A 20,394-nucleotide genomic window follows, 5' to 3' on the forward strand; every position below is an offset into this window, starting at 1 on the left:
AGGCAAGGAGTCTCCTATGTGCACAGACCCTGAATCCAAGCAAGGAGTTCCTATGTGCACAGACCCTGAATCCAGGCAAGGAGTCTCCATGTGCACAGACCCTGAATCCAAGCAAGGAGTCCCCATGTATACAGACCCTGAATTTAAGCAAGGAGTCCCCATGTATACAGATCCTGAATTTAAGCAAGGAGTCCCCATGTGTATAGATTCTAAATCCAAGCAAGGAATTCCCATTTATATAGATCCTGAATCCAAGCAAGGAGTTCCCATGTGCACAGACCCTGAAATCAAGCAAAAATTACCTCCAGGGGCAGACCCTGAATTTAAGCTAGAAGCACCCATGTGTACAAACCCTGTAATTAAAGAAGACCTCGTGAATATGGAGCCTGAAGTCAAACAAGTAACCCTGGTTTCAGACGCTGACATACTAAAGGTATGTAGATGTGCCCACCCCAACCTGGGTGTCATGATTGAAAATCTACCCATTATGGATTTGCCAGTGAATATTTATTGACTGTCGCAGTTAAGGCACCGTGGGGACACAATAGGACCCTGGCAGTGTGTTAGGAAGTATGACCTAGTGCCCTGGGAGTTCACATTATAAAGTGTGTTTGATACTCTGCATGCCTGTTGTAGAAGAGAGCTCTCAGAATTGGAAGAGTGTGAGCGGTGCGGGTTACACACAGGGAGGAGTTCCTGGAGAGCTAAAGTCCGCCAGACCTTCACGGGAGCTGCAGTTTGTAACAGGCAAATATTTGTTGCTTGGGGCTTGTGGTAGAGCAGGAGGCTGAAGCATGGGGTCTGAGGGGAGACCTGGGAGAGAGGTCGGAAAACGTGGAGTGAGGCAGACTGCGAAAGTTTCTGTGCCCCAGCAGCAGGGGGGCCTTCATCCTGAAAGAGATGCAGAGCCTTGGGAGGTTTTCATGGAGGGCTCCTGTTTATAAGCCCCGTTACGTGTGAGGTTCTGTGCTGGGTGGGTCCCCACACACCTCAGGTGCTCCTGACAGTGTCCCCATCTGCCATCCAGTCACGCAAGGTACAAACCTGGGGATTCTCTCTCCGTGTTTTATGACTGTCCTCTCCTTGTCTTATTACTTGTACCTGTTCAGTTAGTCCCACCGCCCTAGTGTAAGCTCTTTTCTGGATTACTCAGGAATCTCTGACCACTCTTCTGCATAGACTTTTTGCCCCTTCCAATCCACTTGTCATGTTGTGTGCAGAACTATGATGCCCTTTGTTTGTGTTCCATAGCTCTCCCAGGAATAGGGACAGTCGCCTTAGGCAGGCTGTGGCCTGCCATGCCCTCACCACTGCCGCCTCTCCAGGTGGCCAGTCCCTTGTCTGTCACGGCCCCAGAGGTACTCTCCTGCCCCCTGGAAGCCTCCCCTGCCCCTGTGCGAGTCTTTTCTGTCACAGTTGGCTGGTCACCCTCTCAGAGATGGCCCCTGACCATCCACGGTGTGGCACCTGTGGTGGCGCACGTCTCACGGGGATGTCCTGCTGGGGACGGTGCTGTGAGGACACGATCCTGTTGGTTTTGGTCACTGCTGAGCCCCTTTTCCTGTCACGCTGTGTCTCACAGTAGTTGCTCACTGAATCTTGAAGGCAGTATTCCCTTTCTCGTGTATCTTTGGGGCCTCTTCTTTAGCAACTTCTTCCCTCCTGCACGACGACATGGGTTCTCCTGTCTTGAAAAGTCTTTCACCTCTTTCTCTATTGCATACATGATAACAGATAAGCTAATTTACTAACATAAGAAATTACAGTTAAAAGTAGGATGTGATATATAGGTTAAGAGAGTTACAGTTGAAAAAATATTAAGGGGTTAAAATTATCCTACCTGGAAGCATCTTTAAGTGCTTCGTTGAAGAAAAAGAACATGAGCTTGGAGGAATTTGTCAGGAGCCGCCCCACTCCCAGACCGTGTGCCTGGCTTCAGAGGTGGTGCGTGATGTGGACCCTGGAGGCCCCGTAACAGCTTGCTGAGGGACAGGACGGGGAAAGGCGCACAGAGCAAAAGTGGAGCATGCAGGGTGCCTCACTGCCTCGGGGGGCGGGGGGGGGTCTGCTTTCAGCCGCCCAGGACTGCTGATAAGCACCAGGCAGCATCAGCCACCACCGTGCACAGCACCACTCTGGGCCCTCTGCTTTTTCTGTTGTGACCTGGTCCCTGCCGGTTCCCAGCTCACACCCATTTCCCGACTGTGTGTGGCCTTGCCCACGTCCACTCTGGGCTTGGGCCCTTCACAACCCTGACTTGCATTCGCCACACCAACAGGGCCCGTCCTTGGCCTTCCCTCCTGTGCTGGACACCCTAACCATCTCCTCCAGTTTCCTGCAGAGGTTCTGACAGATTGGGTCAGGTCACAGAGGGCAGCAGCGTGTGTATCATGAAAGAATTAAGGACTTAGTTTTTATTATTGATTTTTAATTTTTAAATTTTTAAAAAAGAGTTATTTATTTGACAGAGAGAGGGCACAAGAAAGCAGAGTTATAGGCAGAGGGAGAGGGAGAAGCAGACTCCTCGCTGAGCAGGGAGCCTGATGTGGGACTCAGTCCCTGGACTCTGAGACCATGGCCTGAACCAGAGGCAGATGCCCAACCAACTGAGCCCCCCAGGCGGCCAGGACTTGGTTTTTATACACAGTGAGGAGGTATTGGATATCTTTAAGCAGGGGTGGGATGTGATCAGGTATTTGTTTCTTGAACATTGGTTATCCTGCAAAGAATGGACTCATGTGGCTGTTGCAGGAGCCAAGGTGGGGGGACAAAAGAGCTAGAATTAGGACAGTGGCAGTGCAAGTGGGGAGGAAGAAACGTTCAAAAGTAAGTCTTGCTACGGAGGTAAAGGTCCTCCTGCTATCTGGGGTGGATGTTGCCTTGACCTAAGGATGAGCGGGGAATGGTTTGACAGCAGATAGCTAGGGAAGACCCATGTGATGCTTAGAAAATGAGCCTTGGTTTCCATTATTGGGCAGGAGACCGTCCTCTGGAAGTCATCCTACTGTATGTGGTGATGGAAACCCTCCAAGGAGAAGACTGTGTAGGAGGGAGCTTTAGGAAAAATGCACTGAGAGGGAGGGGAATGAGGCACTGTGACCCCCCGCAGAAACCCAAGGAGGCAGGTTTCAAGAATGAGGAGAGTAATAACCAGGAGTATCAGGTGCTGCAGAGTAAAGTAGAATTGGGGCTAGGAGGCACTTAATAGGGTTTGGTTCCTGAGAGAGCCATTGTCCACAGGGGCCTGGTGGAGGTCGGATGGCCAGGGTTTGAGGAGTACCTCAGGGGCAAAGGCCGGAGTGGGGAGTGATTGCTCCTTCAGGGAGTTTGGCAGTGGAAGAGCCATGGGTGAGGAAGAGGGAGGAGTGTGGTGGGAGGCCTGTCTGCAGGGGAGGTCGGCCATCTGGAAGGGTGGATCGCATGTCGTCTACACCACAGCTCTCCCGTTGACTAGAGTTGATGATGGCTTTGAAAACAATTGTGAAGTGTCTTCAGTTCCCTTTCCATTTTTCCTTAAAATTTGTTTGCACTGAAGTCTTCTAGTCCTATCAGATGGGTAACCCCAATTCCAACATGTATTTCAACCCCACACAGTCCCAGAAACCCTTAGGTAGAAGGCTGTAGTGCACAGCAGTTATCCTGGGCATGTACCACAGCCAGATATCTGTGTTTTGTCCATAGCAGGATATTTTAGAAAATCAGTTACATTTTGAGAGTAAATTCTATATGGTTTCCATAATGTTGAATAAGCAGAATTATTACATTAGAATGTTTGGATGAGGTGACTGTGTTAAGGTTTTCCAAGTGTGGAGTGTTGTATAGATCTGCAGTTAAGGGCAGAGGTAGAAGGTACTTATTCGATGATTCTGATCTAATTAGTGAATTAAAATTGTAATTGTAGAAAACTTATCTGAAAAACCCCATATACACCCAGGAAGGAATGTTACATCTTAAATTCTGTACAGTTGCCAGAACTGAAGTTTTCTTGGTAGGGTGAATAAAATTTATTACAACTTCCTAGATATATTTGTTAAAATACCATCTCTCTTAAAATGAATAAAAGACTCAGAAATGGAAGAGGGAATAGGAAAATAAGTCAGAAGCTATTTTGCCTCAAAAGGATCATAGAAGTTGTAACTATAGTGTTTCTGATAGATTTAGTATCAAAAGGGGCACATGGAGAAGTAGGTCGTTGCCAGTGGTCTTCCATTAGAGTATCAAATGACAACCCTTTAAGATCTTTTTACAAGTATTTTTTGACCTTCCTGACCTTAAAGTTGCCGGCTTGTCTGCCATCTTGATTTCAAGAAATTTCAGCAAGGAGATAGACAACTTATATGTGTGTAGCCTCGTGACAGTGGTGACCCTGGATCACGTGCCGAGCTCTCGTTAACCATTTGCATCGACCCGTGTAGTCCTCAGGATAGTTCTGTGAGGGTAGACCTGGTGTACATCTGGAGAGAGGGAGGAATGGAGACAGGAAGACTCAATTCTACAAAAATGAGTCAAAGTAACTAGAACTACTTAAAAGTAAACACAAATAGAACAACGGTTCTCAGAGTTTTCGGCATTCCAGGTTGTCCTAACACCACATTTTAATTTATGCCTTTTGTGCAGACTGTTTGGATTTGAATTTTGAGTGGTGATCTAGGTAAATCGATTCCTGCAGTAATAAGAATGTTCAGGGAAAAGGCCTGTATGTAGGCTGTTACAGGCCTTCTGATCTTAGCTCCTTTTTTAATGAGAAAGTGGGATGCAGCCAAGTCTCATCAGGGGCACACGGTTTTGGTCCGTAAGGAATTACTGAACAGGTGAGTGACTGTGACACAGTTTCTGATCCCAGGGAGTTTGGCTTACTGGGGGAGATGAGACAAGGGAACTGCTATAGGGTAGATGAGGGATGAGCCCCATAGGCAGGGGGAGGTGAGTGGGATTGGGAGCAGAAGACAGGGTGACACTTGAAGTGGAGCCCAAGTGAGGATGGAGATGAGTCAGGTGTTCTTGAGAAAGCACGAAGGTGCTCCACTGTGACTGGTTTCTAGGAGGTGGACTGGTGTAATGGGAGGAGGCCACTGGAGCCTTGAATGTCAGGGTCGTCATTCAGGTGCTCTGAGGAGGGTAGTGACCGGACGGGATGTTGGTGCCGCGGAGCGGGGCTGGAGAGGGCAGACTCGGGCTAGATTCAGTTAGAGCCTTTGCTAGTGGTGCTTGTCGTCCGTTGGCAAGAGGCTGAGATGCCGCGGAGGTCCACACGGTAAGTCTGGGCGAGGCGGCGGCGGAGGAACGGACGGGGTGGCGTCTGGAAGCGAGGAGAGGCGGCAGATGCCAGCCCAGTGTCGGGAGTCTGAGGGGCAGTCACCCCATTTCTGAGAGCCTGGAAACACTGGCTTGGGAGAGAAAGGTGTTGATTTTTTCTCTTTGAAGGTAACTGTTTTGTTGTCACGGAGAAAGCATCTGTGTTTGAATTTGAACAGGTTGCTAGAGCACATCACGTCCAGGCCGAGAGCTACCTGGTGTACAACGTCATGAGCAGCGGGGAGATTGAATGCAGTAACACGCTGGAGGACGCCCTCGACCAAGCCCTGCCCAGCCAGGCTTTCGTCTACCGCCCGGTGCGGCAGCGCGTTTACTCCCTCCTGCTGGGGGACGGCGGAGGTGAGCAGGCTGCTCTCTCAGCAGCAGTGCTGTTTGGACTGGGATTCTGAGAAACAGGCCAAATGAAGGAGAATGCATTCTTTTAGGACATGGATACAATTAAAAAGGGTTGTGTTTCTCCGTAAAATCTATAATTGAGAAGACCACTCACATCTGTAGGACGTTAAGGGTAAACGCCGTGGGACATCTCTAATTAGCAAACAGTTGATCAGTATTCATTACAAGAAGAGTGCATTGTTTTTATAAAATGTTATATTTTATTCCCTAAAAGGATTTGTGTTTTTTTAAAAAATGTGAAAATGCTTTCCTCCTGCAGGGGTGTAGGGCATGTTTATTATTAGAAGACAATGTCTACTTATTCTTCAAAATGTGATTTTCATAAAATAATTCCATAAAATCTAGTACATCGTATTTTAAAGTATAAACGGTTTTCCTTTGCAGTATTTAGGTTTTTCCCATCTCTGTTTTCCTGGTACAGTAGTAGGAAGAGTGTAGGGAGAGGACTGTCAGTGGTGAGAGCAGGACAGTTGTGGCGGCCTTGGTGCCAGGTAGACAATTAGTTAGGCCCCTACTGCTTCTTTTCAGAGGGGTTGGGGGCATTGGGCATGGGGAGGAGCACTTCATAGTAGGGATTAGTGACGTGTCACCCGGGTAGTTCCCTCCTCTGAGGTCCTGCTCACCCGAGACGGGCCTCCCGAGACACTGGTCTCACTGGAGACGGAAGCAGTAAGGTCCTGGGGAGAGGGGGTATGAGGTCCTTCGGCCTAAACTCCATCCCTGTGACTGCATTAGTCCGGAGAGTGGGCACGGCCGTAGCCCTGCGGGGGCTGAGGGATCATCGGGTTGTTGAGCTGCCCTTACTCTGCGCTGGCAGGGTTCTTGGAACCCAGGTTCTGAGAGATCCCCGCCTGCCCGCTCGTCCTGCCTTTCCCATGTGTGCTGTCAGCCCAGGGGTACGTGCCCCGAGGAAGACAGGAGGAAGGTGTTTACACTAAATGAAAAGCAGAAACCAAAGGACCTATGGAATACACTTTGCGAGCAGATATTGTTTAAATTTTTTTCTATTTCTTGTGTGTTTTCTCTTCATATTCTTTCTTAACATGAGTGTTTTATTTTTTTTAAGATTTTATTTATTTTCTCATGAGAGACAGAGAGGCAGAGACACAGGCAGAGGGAGAAGCAGGCTCCCTGCAGGGAGCCCAGTGGGGACTGGATCCCCGGGGCCCCGGGTCACTTGCCGGGCTGAAGGCAGACGCTCAACCGCTGAGCCCCCCAGGCGTCCCAGCATAAGTGATTTCACATTGATTCTAATGATCAAAAAAAGATCTCTTACTCATGAAAACATTGTAGAATATTTGCCTGGAATTGTTTTTAGAGTACTTTATTAAACGAGATTCAAATATATAAACTTTACTATCTTAAATTGCATACTTTGTTAATGCAATTTATCTGCAGCCCCGTTGGTAACCTGATTACTTAACCACCGTAACAGGAAAAATTGCTGAAATTGAACTTGTCTTCACAATTGATCTTTACTTTTCTCTTTTTCAATTTTTTGGCTTTCTGTGTGACGTTTACATTCTTAGGGTGTAAGAAGAGAAAATGCTGCTGTCGCAGGTTTGCTTGTGGTGAGGAGGCATACCCCGCGCTGCTTGCGTGCCTTAGCTCGTGATCCCGCGTGTCCCTGAATCTGATGGACGTTTACAGCTGCTGCTGACACCAGCGCGGCGGCAGGGTGCATAGGGCTGTCAGGTTTTTCCCCGATTTCCATTTGACGTGGCCTGAGTTCCTGAGAGAGGAATGTGGGAATCTGCAGGCGCTGTGCTGGACGCTTTCATTTATTCCCTCAGCTCTGTGAGCTTTGCTGCACGTGTGTCTGAAGTTCCACCGTTAGGTGCGTACACAGTGAGGTGGTTCTGTCTCGTAATGAATTGATGACCCTTTTCATGTGATGAAATTTCTCTTCAAAGAGAAAGCTGATGATAGTCCTCATCTAGAAGTTTGGCATTAATATATGCACTCTGGTTTTCTTTCTTTCTTTCTTTCTTTTTTTAAGATTTTATTTATTTACTCAGAGAGAGAGGCAGAGGGAGAAGCAGAGGGAGAAGCAGGCTCCATGCAGGGAGCCCGACTTGGGACTTGACCTCGGGTCCCCCGGATCAGGCCCTGGGCCGAAGGCGGCGCTAAACCGCTGGGCCACCCAGGCTGTCCGCACTCTGGTTTTCTTAGGATCACGGTGTGCATGGCATATCTTTTCCGTCCTTTAGCTTTTAAACTGTTTCTTTGTACTTCATGTACATCTCTTTTAAGTAGCATATCTGGTTTGACAGTGTTTCTTTTCTTTCTTTCTTTCATTTATTTATTTAATTTTTCTCCCCCTCAAGCCTCCACGGTGGGGCTTGAACTCACAACCTTGAGATCAAGACTGGAGCTGACACCCAGAGTCAGACACTTAACTGACTGAGCCACCCAGGGCCTCTGGTAATTTTTCTTTTTAATGAGAGTCTTTAGATCATTTACATTCAGTGTAATTATTGACATGATTGGGTTTAAGTCTTGCATTTTGCCCTTTGCTGTCTTTTTCCCTTATTTTCTCCCTTTCTGACTTCTTCTGGACTAATCAAATAATTTTTAGTATTTTGTTTTATGTCCTCTTTTGTATTATTAGATTTACCTGTTTTGCTGTGGTTTTCTTAGTGGTTACTTGACAGTTAATAACGTACATTTAAGCTTCACAGTTTGCCTTCTCTTACAACCACATTGTGTGTGATGTAAAAACCTCACAGCTGCCAACTTTTGTCTTCCCATCATTTTTGCTATTGTTGCTTTATGTCTCCTGTATATTTTTAAACTTATTTTGAAATAATCATACACTCAAGGGGGTTGGCAAAAATAGTAACAGACTTTGATGTACCCTTGTCCCAGGTTCCCTCACAGATGGTATCAGAGCCAGAAGATTAACATTGCTGCAGCCTTATTAACTAGACTGCAGGCCTTGAGTTGTGTGCGTTCTGTTCTGTGTCCAGATGCAGAAGTGGTCCATCCCCGGAAGGCGCTCTCTCATGCGGCCCCTTTCTGCTGCCCTCTGGCCCCATCTCCTGTTTGCACTAGTTCGTCCTTGGTCTCTTGAATCTTGTCTTTTTTTTTTTTTTTTTTTTTTTTTATGATAGTCACACAGAGAGAGAGAGAGAGAGGCAGAGACACAGGCAGAGGGAGAAGCAGGCTCCATGCACCGGGAGCCCGACGTGGGATTCGATCCCGGGTCTCCAGGATCACGCCCCGGGCCAAAGGCAGGCGCCAAACCGCTGTGCCACCCAGGGATCCCCTTGAATCTTGGTTTTTGCAGGAATGTTACATAAATGTTCAGTCGTTACACGTAGTGTGCAGTCTTTTGAGATTATGCATACCTTTAAAACCCCATAATATGATTCTTGTGTTTGCTTTAAACCAGTGGCCGGCAAACGTGTTCTGTGAAGGGCCAAGTGTGATAAATATTTTAGGCTTTGAGAGCCCCCTCTAGTCCTGTAACAGACACAGCTTTGCTGTGTGCAGATGTGACTGTCTGTCCCCTGAGGAGTACAGCTGTGTTTCAATAAAGATTAATCTACTTTTCCTATGTCACAAAATTTGAATGTTATATATTCTTCCTCTGTCACAATATTCTTTGTTTGATAATTTTCCAGTCATTTAAAATAATGTGAAAAGCGTTACAGCTTTCGGAATGAAAGAACCCAAGTCAGATGTGGCCCACTGGCTATCTTACCATTGTCCAACCCTTATCCTAAACAGTCAGTGGCTTTTAGAGGAGGTTACAGATGAGAAGTCTTTCAAGTGCATTGATTTGAAGAGACGGCGCTCTCCATCCCTTTGTGGAGATCCACGTGTCCTTTAGTATCATCTTTCTTTAGAGAACTTGCTTTTACATCTCTTAGGGTGCTTATTTTATTTCCTGACAATATCTTTATTCAGATGTGTAATTCTGCTGTATATGGAATCTCAGGTGCTGTGAAGATGCTGCTACTCGTCTCTGGTGTCGTGGCCCCTCTGACTGTCGTTCCCCACCTGCAACAAGCATGCTACCCTCTGGCTGGCCATCAGGTTTTGCGTAGCACTGGTTTTCAGCAGTTTGTTGAAGCCAAGCTTGGGAGTGATACACTGCATTTATTCTGCTTGGGATTCTTGAGCTTCTTGGATCAGTGGGTTTACATTTCCTCTCAAATTTGGGGAAAACAAAGAATGTGATTTCACCAAGCGCTGTCTCCTGGGTCTCTTGCTTCTGCTTTCACTCTGGACCCCCAGCTGCAGGCTTGATTTGTTGTTCACGATGCCCATTACACTCCAAGTCTTGCTTTTCCGCCTCTTTTCTCTGCTGCAATTTGGGTAGTTCCTGTTGCTTTTATTTCAAGTTTACTGAGCCTTTCTTCTGCAGCATCTAATCTGCTAGTAACCCATCCAGTGAAATGTCCATTTCACATACTGTGTTTTTCAGCTGTTTTTTTTTTTTTTTTTTTTGTCTTCCTCCCCCAGCCCCAGGTCTTCATGCTTGCCTTTAGGTCCCTGAACTTCTGCACAGCACAGTCCTAGTCCACTCAGTCCATCAGCTCATCACTGCTGGGCCTGGGGCTGCTGGTAGATTTCTGAAGGGCCTTGCCTTATGTTCCGTAAGGCAGTCAACGTACCTGATCCCTTCAGGGCTTGCCTCAAGCTTCATTAGGCTGCGTCCATGGGGCCTTTAACTGTAGCGGCTGCGCCCCTGCCCTTCAGGGCTCAGACACCGGAGGTCTGAGGCAGAAGGCATAAGCACTGACTTGAACGCTGGTGCTTCAGTCCCTGATGATGGGTGCAACGGAGAGCTGGTCTGGCTGGCGATGTTGGCAGGTTGGCTGGCAGCACCCCTACACGTACTTTGTCTAGTTGAATGTGTGCTATTTGGAAGGCCCCAAAACGGGGAGAGACCCTGCGGTCGTGCCACCCGCAGCCCACTCTGCCTTCATGATGATTAATTTACTTCAGATTCTAACTTTGTCTCCTAGTGAAAGTCTTAGCTTACGTCACTGTGAAGCCTTGTAAATTTCAGGAACTAGAAAAGAAACTAGGAGGATGCCAAAGGCAGAGCCTGACCTGTTCTCCTTTACGTCTGTGCAGTCAGCAGGGCAGGGGAAGGGCCGTGCACACAGGCGGCTGTCCGCGGCTGGGCCAGGGCATGCTGTCCTCCTGTTGCCCCAGTGACACTGTGGGAACACGTGGCTGCAGGAGGCTGGTGGGTGGCATGGGGCGGTCCAGGTGGATGGCGCCTTCACAAAGCACCGACGGGCCATCAGCTCATGAAAATCCTAGGTATGTGTAAAAAAGTATGTGTGGGGACTTTTTAAATTTTTTTCAGGACTAAGGCCACATATAAATTGTACCAGCAGCATAAAAATATTACAGACCTGTAAGGACAGATATTTTTCTAGAAAAGCCTGAGGGTTGGTTGTTCACCTTGAAAATCCCAGTAATTGAGAGGTGGTGATTGACTGCTTCTCGTCAGTCCCCCTTGCCTGCTGCCGTCCCTGCAGGCCAGGTGACAGTGGTCAGTATGAGCTACGTGGCGTCTCCGTGGGCAAGGGCCTGCATGTGCACATTTCACAGCTCTGCTCGCAGGGAAAGTGTCCTCGTTACACGTAGAAGACTGTACAGAGTGGGTCGGTGTGTCTGTGTGTGTCCTCTGGGAATAGCAGAAGACCACGTTTGATTATGTCCGTTTTCCATTTTCTGTATAAAATGTCACCACTTGAAGGGAGTTAAACTAGCAAAGCACTTTTCTTAACTTCTTTACCCCTTTGAACATAGAGCCTAGCAAACTGAAAGTTTGAGTGAAAAAATCAGCCTTTCCTTTTAGGCATTGCCAAACTCAATTTTCCTCTTCTCTTTGTCTTGATTTTTAGGCACTTAAGAAGATTATTTCATTCTAATTCAGTCAGACCAAATTGTTGCAGACATTTCTGCTATAGTTTCAAAGTGCATGCCAGATTAAAACCTCTGAAATTTTGTTTTTCTTATTTAGGCAGAGTTTTATTTTTGATTTTTTAAATTTTTAATTGAATTATGCTTGACATGCAATATTATATTCGCTTTAGGTGTACAACATGGTGACTCAACATTTGTATGAATTACAAAATACTCAGCCTATTAAGTGTGGTCACCGTCTATCATCATACAAAATTAGTCCAGTATTACTGTGTTCCGTATGCTGTACTTTCATCCCCGTTTCCTCTTAATCCCCTTCCCCTGATTTCATCCATCACCCCATCCCCCTGTCTCTGGCAACCACCACTTTCTTCTCTGTATTTATGAGTCTGTTTCTGTTTGTTCACTTGTTTTGTTTTTAGATTCTACATATAAGTGAAATTATAAGGTATTTGTCTTTGTCTTGATTATTTTACTTAGCATGGGGCCCTCTAGGTCCATCCACGTTGTTGCAAAGTTTTGTTCTTTTTATGGCCGTGTGTGTATGTGTGTGTGTATGTGTGTGTATACACCAGCTCTATCCATTCATCAGTTGATGGACACAGGCGGCTTCCACATCGTGGCTATTGTAAGTAGAGCTGCAACAAACCTAAGGGTGCGTATGTCTTTTCAAATTCGTGTTTTCATTTTCTTTGGGTAAATGCCCAGAAATGAAATTACTGTATCACATGGTAGTTGTATTTTTAACTTCTTGAGGAACTTCCATACTGTTTTCCAGAGTGGCTGCACCAGCTTGCGTTCCCACCAGCAGCGCACGGGCCTCCCTTTTCTCTGCATCCAGTTGTCCTGTGTTGATTTTAGGCATTCTGACTGGTGTGAGGTGACCGCTCATGGTGGCTTGGTTTGCATTTCCCTGGTGATGACTGATGTGGAGCATATTTTCACGTGTCTGTTGAACATGTGTAAGTCTTCTTTGGAAAAAATCTCCATTCAGTTCCTCTGCCCACTTTTAAATCAGAATGTTTGGTTTTTTAGTGTTGAGTTGCATAAATTCTTTATGTATTTTGGATACTGACCCCTTGTTGGATACATCAGTTATAAATATTTTCTTTCATTCAGTAGGTTGCCTTTTTTGGCTTTGTTGACTGTTGCCTTCACTGGTGAGAGACTTTTTAGTTTGATGAAGTCCCAGTGGTTCATTTTTGCTTTTGTTGCTGCTTTTGTTGCCTCAGGAGACAAATCCAAAAAAATCTTGCTCAGACCAATGTCTCCCATCCAAGTACTAACCAGGCCCGACCCTGTTTAGCTTCCGAGATGAGACGAGATCGGGCACATTCAGGGTGGTATGGCCGTAGACTCAGACCAATGTCTCAAGAGTTTATTGCCTCTGTTTTCTTTAAGAAAGTTTATAGAAAAACCTTTGAAATTATGTGGTACCCCAGAGAATAGGCCGAACTCTAGGATTTTTCAGTAATACCTGTTTAAGAGGATCTCAGGTAACACGTTGCGTCTAGCCCTGGATTTCGGAAGGACTGGGGAGTTTAACTGTGTCTGTAGGAGCAGTAATTTGGATTAAAAGTGAAAATGCTATCATCTGAATAGTTACGTTTGGAAAAGTCATTATCCAGACTGTAAAGCTTATTAATCTTTGTAGATGTTGACACGTCCCACCTGCCCGCTCGCTTGTCCTGCCTTTCCCGCCTGTGCTGTCAGCCCAGAGGCATACGTGCCCCGAGGAAGACAGGAGGAAGATGTTTACACTAATTGAAAAGCAGAAACAAAAGGACCTATGGAATAAACTTTGCGACCAGATATTGTTTAAATAATTTTTTTCTTTTTCTTATGTGTTTTCTCTTCATGTTCTTTCTTTTTTTTTTTTTTTAAAGATTTTATTTATTTTCTCATGAGACACACAGAGAGAGGTAGAGACACAGGCAGAGGGAGAAGCAGGCCCCATGATGGGGGCCCAATGGGGACTCGATCCCGGGACCCCGGGGTCACGCCCTGGGCCCGAGGCAGGTGCCGCACCGCTGACCCCCAGGCGTCCGCTCTCTAGGTCTTATTGGAGATCCACCTGCTGTCTAATAAACGGTACCGGTGCCTATCATGACGCTGCCACCTTCTTACATGACTGAGAAGTAAAACTCTGAGAAGCCAGCCCTAAGCTCCGGTGTTTGGAGGTTTAGAACAGTTCCAGATGAAAGATGGGATAAAGTGTGGTTTTATAAACGTTTCAGTAATCTCCCAAGGAGATGGCTGGCTGACTGGAGTGAGGTACTGAGCCTCATGAGGTCTGACTTCGGGTGAGAGAGTTCTTTCCTTTCAGAATGAGCAACTTAAAATACCATTCACTCCGTTGACTTTTTTAGTGTAACGAATACCTAGGCCAAGAGGATTACATCCGGGGAGAGGGGGGTGAAAAGCTATAAGAATACTGCTCAGAATTTTCTTTTTTTCCTTTTTCTTTTTGTATGTGTGAAATTTGGGTAAGTTGTATGTATTTGTTAAGCTTAGAGTTAGCCGGCCTCGTGCTGGGGACTAAGGCCTTGAAGAGGTCTCCGTTCTGGACCAGGAGCTCAGTTGGGGGGCCAGTGAGGGGAGCAAGTAGGCAGGTGCGGTGTCGGCCAGAGAGCCGCGGTCGATGGCACAGACGGTGGCACAGACGTCTGGGCGTGGGGGGCGCGGGCCAGGGTGGGTGGAGGGAAGCAGGTCTGGGCCAAGGAGGTGAGAGAAGGCACGGGGAGTTTCAGGATGCACGGAATTCCTGCTGAGGAGCAGGGCGTGAGCCACAAGCCAGGTTCCCGGGGGGCCCGGCCGCAGACTCAGGAGCCCTCCAGGTCCCTGCGCAGGTCTCGGGGAGAGTCCTGGGGCAAATGGTGTGCGGCGGTGGGGGGCTGGGGAGCTCCGTGGGCTCCCAGTCTGAACTCACATGCTGGCGCCATGGGCTGCTCTTGCAGGATCTCAATTAGGACCAGCAGCCTGGTCAAATTTTCATTGTCAAAAAGCAAAAACTACACAGCCTGCATTGACACGGAGAGGGCGTGGGATGGGGTGAGTGAAGATGGTCTGAGCAGGGCTGGGCCCAGGCGAGGTAGGAAGCCAGGTCCCCAGGGGCCAGGGGACAGCCTTGAGGGCCCTGGGGGAGGGGAGGCAGGGGTTGGGGTCCTGCAGAGACAACAGCCTGGTGGCCCCGAGCTAGGTGAGCACGTCGTGCAGGAAAGCCACCTTCTACCTTCGCTCATGAGAGAACGGAAGACAGACTGAATTTTCTTTTCTTTTCTTTTTTTTAAATTTTTATTTATTTATGATAGTCACAGAGAGAGAGAGAGAGAGAGAAGAGAGAGGCAGAGACACAGGCAGAGGGAGAAGCAGGCTCCATGCACCAGAAGCCCGATGTGGGATTCGATCCCGGGTCTCCAGGATCACGCCCCAGGCCAAAGGCAGGCGCCAAACCGCGGCGCCACCCAGGGATCCCCAGACTGAATTTTCAATAGCAATTAACCCAACCTACAGAAGTGGCTTTGTTGTAGATGATTGCTACTAGCTTTTTTAATTACCTAATGTAATAATAGTCTCGAGAGTCACACAGAGGAGTGGATTGAAGACGAGAAAGGGCTGTCCTTCTCCCTAGATGCTGTGTGGAGCAGTGTGGGGCCCCAGGAGGGGAGGACGTCATAGGAGCCATCTGGGTGGTGATCTCCACCCCAGGTGTATTTCCCAGGTCATCCTGCCGGCTCCCCCACCCCAGAGGTCATTGCTCTTGTTGAAGTGAGACCGGAGGGTAGGGGGCCCACTCCCAGATGCCCGAGGTCCCTCTTGGTGGCCTTGGATGTTATCCTGTTAGCCTGGTGACGAATGTTGGTACTCACGCGCATCCACTGATCCAGCTGTCTTTACTCAGATGGCGCCGGCACCTGCCCCACCGTCAAGGAGTGGTTCGTGTACTCTGGGAACCCACTGAGGCACCCGGACCTCGTCAGGCCTCTGCAGATGAACATTCCAGGTACAGACAGCTTTGGTTTAAATAAGTCACTGATTTGTGCAGCATGCGACGTAAGCCCAATAATGGGGCCTCTGTGAAAACATTTTTCCAGAATTGCACATATGCTAACCTTCATTTCATCCCTGGGCCCACGGGGGTATTTGTGTGATGACGTTCTAAAGCGGCAGAGGGATGGGCGTCGCATGGATGGACCGGTCTCCTGGTCGGGGTCTGACAGCAGGACACCCAGAGTGGCCTGGCCCTGGGGCCGCGGGGGGCTGAGTGCTTGCGGCCTGATCCCCAGGTCTCAGTCCCCGGGCGCGCTCAGCAAGTATCTGCCACATTAACAGGGTTGGATGCTCGATATTCTGCTTGAAATCAGCTCTCGCCTTCCTCCTACTACGGAAAGTATGTTTTGATGGAAAGGAAGGTTATTTCAGCTGGAAAAATAAGGTGTCTCTTCATGAGTGTTACCTTAAAACCTGTAATGGGAGGGAAGGAAAAACAAGGCTCACCTGAACACCAGCTGAAGTCTTTTCTTCCTGCGAGCTCTTGGTACCGGAGGAAAGTCGAGAATCCATGGGTGGGGGGTAGCGTCCTACAGGCAGGCAGGTTAAAGAAGGTGACCGTGCTGAGGGTTTATTTTTAGGGTTCCCTGCCATTGTTTCACAGAACAAGTGTTTTTTCCAAAACTTTGATATTCCATTTTTGTGTCGGATGCTCTTGTGCCACTGCCATTCCCATCATGCAGGCCTGTAGTTTTCCTAATAAGGGCGTGAGCGCTGCTAAATAATTTTCTTAAAAATGGAATTGTATTGGGAGGGAAGGTGAGGAGAGTTACTATAGGGAATATTTCCCTATTTCCTCAGCCAATAACATATTCAAACCTAAAAAGGTATTTATCAAAAAAGAAAAAAAAAGATAAATTGACATCTGTTTTTAGAGCAAGAGCTATTTTTAAAGGATACCCGGAATAATTTTTCAGAAATGTTTTATTATGTATGTAATTTCCATCTTATTGTATCTTCCAAAAATAATATGAAGAGGGATTATTCCAGTTTTCTTCATGGTTTGAATTAAGAGAACATGTGACTATCCATCGTCATTTTAGTTGGTTTTAAAGGCCGCTCCCTAAAATGCTCTAATAAGCTCTGGAAGCACGCAGCGATCGCAGAGACGGGTTCTGGGCTCCGGCGGCCGTTGTCCTTGGCGCTGCTTTGGTCACAGACCCCTTACACGAGTGGCTCACTCTGTGTGTGCTTACACGCATCGTGATGCAGAAATGCCAAGAGTTTGACTTAATAAAAACCCTCTGATCCACGAGGAAAACGCCAAATGGTTTTGAGCTAAAGTGGAGGCTGGAGAAGAGAACTAATCTAAATGATCCGTCAAACAAATTCACCCCTTGTGGCTTAAGATGATGAAATCTGCCAACTGAGAAGTGGATCTCTGTGGATGGTACTTAGGAAGGCCATTAGGTGGGATCCTCAGAGGTCCCTGTGCAGCCAGCGAGTCCTGCGTGTGACATAAAATTGACAGCACCCCAGAGTCTGTTGGCTTGCACTGAAGACCTGGATCCTCGGTCTCTGGAGAAGGGCTGCAGAGGGGTCTTGTCTCCTATGTTAATATGCAAACGGGTGTTCAGTACCTAGTTCTCGACTAAGTAAATTCTTGATTGAATTTAGGATTAAAATTCTCTGATAGTAGATTTATGAGGACATGGTTTTTCAAACTGGTGGTTTTCTGTAATCTATTTTATCATTAGACCTCAAGAACCAATTTGTTTTTGCTGAATTATTCTTGTCTGTGTAAATGATTCCTAGCTGTTTTGCAGAAGGATACTGAGTGGTATTCAGACCTGTATCCAGACCACCTGGAGGGGGTTCCCACAGGTGCTGCTTCCTGACCCCTGCAATTAGAGTAGTAAGCCTGGCGTTGGCACCAGGAATTTGCAGTTCTTTTTTTTTAAAAAATTTTTTATTTATGATAGTCACAGAGAGAGAGAGAGAGAGAGAGAGAGAGAGAGGCAGAGACACAGGCAGAGGGAGAAGCAGGCTCCATGCACCGGGAGCCCGACGTGGGATTCGATCCCGGGTCTCCAGGATCGCGCCCCGGGCCAAAGGCAGGCGCCAAACCACTGCGCCACCCAGGGATCCCCCCCCCCTTTTTTTTTCAAAGATTTGTTTATTTATTTGAGAGAGAGGGAGGGTGCATGTACACACACACACCTGAGCGTGAGCACTGGGGGCAGGGAGGGCAGAGGGAGAGAATGTTGGAGCAGATTCCCCACTGAGTGCAGAGCCCAGGGTGGGGCTCCATGCAGAGCTCAGTCCCACAACCCATGAAGCCATGACCTGAGCTAAAACCAAGAGTGGGACACCCAGCCCACTGGGTCTGAGCCACCCAGGTCCTCCTAGAATGTGCAATTCTAACAAATCCCCAGATGACACCAAGACTGGGAGTAATGTCCACCGGAGAGTCACCGGTCGGGACCTCTCGTGCTTCTTGCTGCCACTGTACTTGGCCTTCAGTACACCTCTTGGGTCTCGTTCTTTTTGTATTAGCCTCTGTGTGTGAGCGAATGAAATGCAAGGTGCAGCTTCACTGTCCATCCCCCACTCTCATGGGGACTTGGCCTCTCAGCTGTGTGCACAAATGTTTTATATGCATTGACAAAAGGACTGGAAGCTGTACTTTAAAATACGGCTGTATCTGGGTGGTGGGCTTATGAATGTTTTTCTTTTCTTATGCTTTCTTTTCCTGGGGTTTTTGTTTGTTTGTTTTACGGTGACTGACTTTTAGAATCAGAAAAAATGTTTTTCGACTACTTGAGTAAATGGAAATAACTGTGATAATGTGACATTCATCACTTACCTTTGATCAGGTCTTGGCCGACTTCTCTATTTTTGGCTGTGGGGGCAGCGTGGTCTCTGCTGCAGCGGCTCAGCCCTGTGCTCAGACTGCGCGGGCAGCCACAGACGAAACACGGATGAGTGTTGTGCCATTGTGGGGACACTCTATTTAGGGACATTGAAATTGGCCTTTCACATAATTTTCCCGTCTTACGCAATACTATTTTTCTTTAGATTTTTTTTTCAATCATTTAAACATATAAAAACCATTCTTAGTGTATGGGCCAGAAGAGCAGGCAGTGAGCTGGACTTGTCCCATGGGCTATAGTTTGCTGACCCTGCAAGATGATTATTTTTCTGAAAAGTATGTTTTGAAGAAGTCATGGCTGACCCTTGTGATTATATTGGAATGAAATCTCTGTCTTATGAACTGGGGCCATAGACTGTTTTTTGCCGGTTGTCTTCACTATATTCTTTCTTTCAAGAGAAAAGTGATGTTTATTTCTCTCCAAAATAAATAATGAAGTTTTTTGATGAAGGAAACACTTCAGACGTTTCAGAAAGCAGGTGACTTTTGCTGGGTTGTTTCATCTTCGGTGGTGAGAGATAACCTGGCCGAGAATATTACATGGCACTGTGAGAAATGTAAGGGAAACGAGGAGAGCCGCTTCGTTGAGTCCTTTAGTTCTGACACCATTTGGTTATGGGTTTGTTTCTGTAGTAGACCGGTGGGACATTTAGGCCTCAGCCATTCCGGCTCTCGAGGCTGGTGTTGAATGTTCATGACCCTGCTGCCCGCAACAGGACCCGGCTCAGCCCGGGACCTGTGCCCGTCTCTGCAGGGACCAGCAGGGCCTCTGTTGTTCCTCCGCCAGACTCACGGGACATGTGTTGTGATTTTAAGTAAATTGAGTAAGGTTTGCTTTGTGTGTTTTTTAAACTTTAATAATTTTAGCATATATATATGGAAGACAGAAATGAAACACTAGAAATCGTATTTTAGGAATTTCTTTTAAGTCTTCTGGACGTGCTTTCTAAAGCATGGGTGCACAGATGCCCAAGCCGCTGGGCTGTTGAGTGCAGACCACTGGCATCACACCTGGCACAGCAGACTTTGTGCTTGCAGAACTCGGGAAAATGCCTTTTTCACAGTCTCTGCACCAAGGTGTGAACCTGCTGGTCGTGGGGAAGAAGGGGGCAAGCAAAGAGGGTACGTTGATGTGTGCACCAGTGTTCCCTGGTGGCTGAGTGCTTTCCCACAGTCACACAGGACCTTGTACACGTGCTCTGAAGAGCGTTGTTAACACCGCAGGATGCTGCACCCGTAGGCCCGTAGGAGAAAAGTCCCAGTTTCCCTCAAAACACAGCCCTTCAAGAAAGGACATATGCTGGCCTTGGGAGGTGCGTTTCTGTTCACCAGAAGGGCTGTTCGTGTGAACTCTCCATCCTTTTACCCTTAAAGCCCAGGGGTGTTGGGAAGAAAAGACAGCAGTGTCTTTCATCCTTTTACCATATTCCTCCAAGAAGCATGTTTGACGTCGCTGCTGCAAGGGATCATGGTAAATGGGCTGTGTGTGTTTTTGTTTAGGAGGAACACCTAATTTGAAATTACTGTGGCTGAACCAAGAGCCAGGGACACAAGCCCGGCGCGTGGAGGCCCTGCTTGGCTGTTTCGACCTTTCGTCGTCCAGAGAAGAGCTGCAGGCGGTTGAGAACCCCTTTAGGGCGCTGTGCTGCCTGCTGACCTACCTGTTCGTGCAGGTAACCCCGGCCCTCCCTCCCGCCCGCCTCCCGTGATTCTGTGGGCTGCAGAATTCTGGGCTGGTCGCAGCGCGTCCCCGTGTCACCTCGTCCCTTGCTGTCATCTCATGAGAACACGGCTTCCCTGTGGGCGCACGTGCCCGAGGCCCTGGCGGAGGCTGGTGATGCACACAAGGGTCGAGGCGTGGGAGGCCC

At 47.7% G+C, this 20,394-nt stretch overlaps 1 protein-coding gene across 1 annotated transcript in view; it reads left to right on the top strand.

Moving 5' to 3' along the window:
• The first annotated feature begins 16 nt into the window (after positions 1-16).
• LOC129512489 (constitutive coactivator of peroxisome proliferator-activated receptor gamma-like) overlaps positions 17-20,394 on the top strand; it is a 72,545-nt gene continuing 52,167 nt past the window's right edge. Inside the window, exons 1-4 of the mRNA XM_055329754.1 lie at positions 17-433; positions 5,475-5,655; positions 15,506-15,607; positions 20,027-20,199. Of these exons, the coding sequence (XP_055185729.1) occupies positions 17-433; positions 5,475-5,655; positions 15,506-15,607; positions 20,027-20,199 (873 nt within the window). The remainder of the gene's footprint in view (positions 434-5,474; positions 5,656-15,505; positions 15,608-20,026; positions 20,200-20,394) is intronic.

This window comes from Nyctereutes procyonoides, unplaced genomic scaffold, assembly GCF_905146905.1.
Source record: "Nyctereutes procyonoides isolate TBG_1078 unplaced genomic scaffold, NYPRO_anot_genome, whole genome shotgun sequence".
Taxonomy (NCBI): domain Eukaryota; kingdom Metazoa; phylum Chordata; class Mammalia; order Carnivora; family Canidae; genus Nyctereutes; species Nyctereutes procyonoides.